The sequence below is a fragment of the Pongo abelii genome, chromosome 8, assembly GCF_028885655.2.
Source record: "Pongo abelii isolate AG06213 chromosome 8, NHGRI_mPonAbe1-v2.0_pri, whole genome shotgun sequence".
In the NCBI taxonomy this organism is placed as follows: domain Eukaryota; kingdom Metazoa; phylum Chordata; class Mammalia; order Primates; family Hominidae; genus Pongo; species Pongo abelii.
In genome coordinates this window covers 103558510-103564509 of record NC_071993.2, presented here as the reverse complement: position 1 = coordinate 103564509, position 6000 = coordinate 103558510, and the positions used below count along the sequence as shown (strand labels likewise).

The 6000-nt window shown below is 46.0% G+C and overlaps 1 protein-coding gene across 1 annotated transcript in view; it reads left to right on the top strand.

Moving 5' to 3' along the window:
* Positions 1–3540: 3540 nt before the first annotated feature.
* TM9SF3 (transmembrane 9 superfamily member 3) overlaps positions 3541–6000 on the top strand; it is a 67762-nt gene continuing 65302 nt past the window's right edge. Inside the window, exon 1 of the mRNA XM_002821029.5 lies at positions 3541–3853. Coding sequence (XP_002821075.1) covers positions 3755–3853 — 99 coding nt within the window. The 5' untranslated portion in view covers positions 3541–3754. The remainder of the gene's footprint in view (positions 3854–6000) is intronic.

The window sequence follows — 6000 nt, the reverse complement described above, 5'->3', positions numbered from 1 at the left end:
AACTAGCAAGACAAACATAACAAAGTAGAAGGAAGAAATAGAAGAAATAGAATTTCAAAGAAAAAGTAGCTGATGATAGAAATCAGAAGATATGTGGTCAATCCATACCCTAATACTTTTTTTTTTTTTTTTTTGAGACAGGGTCTGGCTCTGTCACCCAGGCTGGAGTGCAGTGGCACAATCAGCTCACTGCAACCTCCACCTCCCGGGTTCAAGCCATCTTCCTACCTCAGCCTCCTGAGGAGCTGGGACCACAGGCACGTGCCAGCATGCACAGATTTTTTTTTTTTTTTTTGTATTTTTTGAAGAGACGGAGGTGTCACTCTGTTGCCCAGGTTGGTCTTGAACTCCTGAGCTCAAGCAGTCTGCCCACCTCGGCCTCCCAAAGTACTGGGATTACAGGGGTGAGCCACTGTGCCTAGCCCCCATACCTAATAGTTTTGATGATCATGTTTACCCAGAATGAAAATAAGACTGACATTTTTGTTTTCTGGATTGCTTGCTGGTCATAAGCTCTTTAACCAAAATGGAGTCTTATTAGAGCTACCATAGAAAGAGGCTGTATAGCCACTGGGGGAGGTGGGATCTCCTTTCACTGGCATTTCCTCCCCACCGCTGCCATCCTCTTTGGTGTCAGGGAATGAGGTCATTCACCCAGATAAAATAAGTGGTGAAATAAGGTATGTTAATGTTTTTCACTCCCCAGTTAGTGAAACAACCCTAATTTTGATGGTGACCTGAGCCGTGTTTTGTCCTGTTGAGGTCATCAGGCACCTAGGATCTTTGAAGCCACACTTCTTTTACTCTAATCAGTTACTTTATCTCCCTTTCCTTCTTTCCACACCTACTGCTGTCAGACTTGTATCCCCTAATGCCATTTATCAGCATAATTCCCCTAGTACCTACCAGAGTGCCTGGTACATAGTAGATGCTTGATAAATAATCGTTGAATTAACGGCTCTACCTGCTCTTCCATCCATTAAATTTTCCCAAATACTCCTCTGAAATAGGGTTTCTTCCCACTTCTCTCATTGCCCATTGCTTTTACTGCCTGTTTGACCATTTGCACAGTTGGCCACCTTTTGTGTTCCTTTTTAGAAGTACACTGTCATGCCTGTTCTTTGTTGTGTGTGTAGTTTCCTGGTTTTAATCTCTCCTCCCTAAATGAATATACTTTTTCTTGTGTCCTCCCTACCTGCAAGCATTTGCCAACCCAGTCCTCCCCAAAACACCCGCCACATGCATACTACCTCAAATCTGTGGAGGGTGGTGATGGATACTTAAGAAACTACACATCCATCTTAATGTAGCACTTACACGGCTTGTTCTTCAATTGCACATCATCACTTCATTCAAGAGCAGTGATTATTCATTCACAGAATTGACTGAGCTTTCACTATGAGCAAGTCACCCTGCTAGGTGCTCGGGAGGATATACAAAGATGTATAAGATGCCTCCTCTAATTTCTACAGCAATTACTGGTGTATGATTCATTCAGCAATTAATCATGTACTGCCTTGTGATGTTTCTTACACTATCTAGAAAGCATTCTTCAAATCTTGCTATGCTATTTGACTTTTCACTTGTTAATGTCTTCATTCATTCAGCAAAGAGTTGAATACCTATGATGTGACAAGCACTATCTCAGCAGCTGGGACAGATATAAAGACAAACAAATCATAGTCCCTGCAATCAAAAAGGTTGGAATGCAGTATAGAAGAGGAAATGTGAATAGATAATTACAAAACAACACGCCAAATGCTATTGAAATCCCAAAGAAGGAATGCTCCATTTCCCAAGGGATCATGCAAGGTTTCACTGAGGAGGTGATCATCAGCTAGGTCTGAAAGGATAATATCTAAGGCACAAGGTGAAGCAGAGCATTCCAGATAAAGGGAGTATAAAGAGCAAAGGCACAGAGGTGTAAAAATATATACGGGTGAATGCAGAGCATAGAGATTGGTGGAAGGTAAAGTTAGGGAAATAAATTAGGGATAAAATAGGCAAAAATTTGGACTTCATCCTTTAGCAGGGAACTTTTTTTCTGATTACATAGTTAGCACATGCTCACTGTAAAAAATAACCAAACATTTATAGGCATGTACAAAGTAGAAAGTTAACCACTGATAATGGTTTGTCATAATCTTTCAGTTTGTTTTCTATGGGCAGACTAACATATTGCCATATAAAATGAAATTAAACTCTTATTTTCTTCAACTTGAAAATTTAACAGAACCTCTTGGTTATCATTCCATGCCAGTACTTACCTATTTCCTTTTTTTAAAGTGGCTGTATAGTTGGTAAATCATTACCAGCAAAAAGACCTATTATGGAGCCAGACTGAGTGGGTCTGGTGTTTCAGCAAGCCACTCAAGCTCTCTATGCTTCAGTTACCTCATCTGTAACAGGAACATTTTCACCGTATCTGCTGCATAGGGTTTCTGTGAGAATTTAATGAGCCAATATCGTTCAGAATAGTGCCTGGCAGATGAAAACCTTCGTGGTAACTCCATGATTTATTTACCTAACATTGAAGAAGTGTTTTAAGCAAGGGAGTGAGCGATATAATCTGGTTTCTTTTTAGAAAGATCACTCTGGCACCTGTTGGGGATGATAAACAGGGGAGGAAGATCAGTCAGTGATGGATATCCTCTTGTGAGACTCTTGCAATACATAGTGATATGGAAGATTGATTGGTACTGGCAGAGGAAGGAGAGGAAAAATAAACTCTTGAACCACTTTTAAGAGACCAAATGCTAGAACTTGTTGACTGCTGATGGCTGAGAAGACGAGACAATCTGACAAGTTCCAGATTTTTGGCTTAGAGGCCTGTGTAAATGGTGGTGCCACATTCTTATTTTTTTTTTAAGATTTTTTGTTTGAGTCTCTACTACGGATCTGGCACTGTTCTAGGTACAGGAAATACGGAAACAGGATCTCTGCTCCAAGGAGCTTACACTCCAAGAGGTATTTATGACTGGGAAGAGGAGACCCAGAAATAGTTAAGTAAACACATAAATGAACAAGAATGGCAAGCTAACTTAGCATGTCTTGATTGAATAGTAGGGGTCCAGTAAGTATTCAGTAACTTTAAAACATCCAACCCTGTACGAGTTTAACAATCTCTCCTAACGGTGATTACAGGAGCCCGTGATTCATTCACAGCGGCAGACGAGCGCCAGGAAAGGGTTATTTGATCTGATCCCTCAAGTTCCGGAGGCAGCAGGTCAGACGATCGGCCCCATTTGGCAGCCAGGGAAAAAGCTTAAGCATTTTAGCCAAGGTTACACAACCCGAAACACCGGGACGCGGCCCGGAGGCGGCTTCCGCCTTGCGTTCCAGGCCAGGCCACTGCGCCGGGGCCCAGCCTGCTCGGCGCCCGCCCAAGTGCTCACCACGCCGGTAGCGCCGCGGCTCCCAGGAGCCGAGAGGCAGCCGACGCGCAGGTGGCGGTTGCCCGGCCCTCCCTCGGCCCGGCGGCGGTGGCGGCCCCGCGTCGCGAGGCACTTCCGGCGCGTGCCGGGGTGGCCGGATGACGTGGCTGAGTCAGAGGAAGAGGCTGAGGAGGCGCGGGGGGCGGGGGAGGCTCAGGAGCGGGCGGTGACGGCGACGGCGGCGGCAGAGGAGGCAGCGGCTGGGCCCGGGCCCTGTGCGTCTGTCCGCGCCCCGTGGATGCGAATCGGCCGCGGCGGAGGCGGCGGCGGCGGCGGAGGAGGAGTCGGTGGGCCGGCTCCGGGCCGGAGGGGCGCGGAGGATGAGGCCGCTGCCTGGCGCTCCTGGCGTGGCGGCGGCCGCCGCGCTGTTGCTGCTGCTGCTGCTGCCCCGGACCCGGGCGGACGAGCACGAACACACGGTGAGGCGCCCCGGCCAGCGCGGCCGCCCCAGGCTAGCTCCCCAGTTGCCCACTGAGGCAGGCCCCACGCAGCCCGGAGGGCCCGGCGGCCCGGTGGAGCCCCGCTGCGGCCCGAGGACTCCTTCCGGTTGGGCCTGGCGGAGCAGGAACCTTGGGAGCGTGGAGGCATTTCCGTGCGCTCCCGGGACAGGGCTCCGCTCCCGAGTGCCAGGGCCTCCTTCCCCCGGCCTGGGCCTCAGTGGCGCCGCACCCCAGGGTCTCGGGGGTCCTGGGACCCTGGGGCCAGGAAGGAGCCTGGGAAGGGTTGGGGTTCATCCACCGCGGGAGCCGGGCAACGGGCAGGCTGGGCTCGGGGCTTTTGCCCCCCAGGGAAGGAGACTGCCTTCTGGCTACTGAGGGCTGAGACGCGGAGGAAGATGGATGCATCGTGATTACCCGGCAACCACTAACCAGGAAATATGCTACACTTGATGGTCCTCTTTGGCTTTTTTCGCCCGCTTCTGCCCAGACCGGATTAAAACCCTGGGGTGGGGCAGCATTAATAAACTTGAATTGAAGAGCAGTTTACACTTACTTGTAAGTGCACCCAACCTACACGCGTTCAATTCCTAGGCCTTTTTTGTAACTTTCTCTTCACCTTCCAGCCCCTAAGTGAGACCCCCATCCCGATAGTCTCTAACTAAGGCAGCTTCTGACAGTAAAGGGTCTTGACGTTTCCCAGTCTTCAGGTCAGGGCCATTCTGTCCCTTTTGCATTTGGCCTAAAGGTGACTGGCAGTTTATTTAATTGGTATTCTCACAACAAAACATGCATGTGAACGACTCTTCAGGTGGCTTTCACTTAGGGCTGTAACTGTAATTTTCAGAGTGGTAGACTTGAGCAAGGCAGGAAGGTCAGGTAAGTTGAGAGTTTGCTTGACGAGTAATTGTTTTTTATACCTTTACTGTTAATGATAGGAGTTTCCATGAGAGATTGTGTTTGTACTAAATAAGAAAGATCTGAGAGAGTCTTATGTCATTTCTGGTAAGTGAGGAAATGAAGCAGTCGTCCTTATCTATTTAATGGACCCGATTTTATTTGTAATCAACAAAACTTTTCGCTGGACCCTTGGCTAGCTGGGCTCTTATTTTAGCTAATAAAAGCTCTAAACTTTTGACTGTTCTACCTTCGGTCACAGCCAGAAACTTCTTACCTGTGTAGGTATATATTTCTTTAGAGACACAAATCTTGAATTGGTGACATGTTTTTATGCTGTACTTGGGGTGTTTCACCTAAGATAATTTTGTTGGGAGGTTAAACAGCTTAAAACGATTTCCTTTTGTTTTCTTTCATCAGATAAGCTGTCTCAAAGTTTAAGAACTGCTATTGTTTCACATGGTATACAGGGACCATGTATAGATTTGGGTCTTTGATTATTTTTAAATTTTCAATAGGCATCCATCCTTTTGTTTAATGATATTATTACTAATATATTTCCAATTAAAAAAACACTTAGGAAAATTTACCATATGAAACTCAGAACTCTCAATGTGTAGTTCCGTGATACAGGCATATAAGCTCAAAAGTGTAATGTATTCTACTTTTTAATCTTGTAATCTTGTGACTTACACTGCTGTAAATAGGGAAACAATTAAAATTTTACAAATTGGATGTATATAAAGGCTTTAGAATAATTTACAAATTAAAAGTGTAATTTCAATGCAGTTTTATTGCTAGGACTATTTCAATTTTTTATTCTAGTAATTGAATATAAGATATTTGATAAAAGGTTTTTGTTGACTGCCACGAAAGAGAATATGGTATATATGAGATGGTGGCTAGACAAAAAATTTAGAATCTATATTACTATATGTCTACATTGAACTGCTCTTATTTGGTTACCCATTATTAAATACCTATTATTTATTTATTTTTGAGACAGAGTCCCACTCTGTTGCCCAGGCTGGAGTGCAGTGGTGCTGTCTCACCTCACTGCAACCTCAGCCTCGCGGGCTCAAGCGATTCTCGTGCCTCAGCCAAGTAGCTGGGATTACAGGCGTGCGCCACCACACCTAGCTAATTTTTGTATTTTTAGTAGAAAGGGGGTTTCACCATGTTGGCCCGGCTGGTCTTGAACTCAAAACGACTGGCCTCAAGTGATCTGCCTG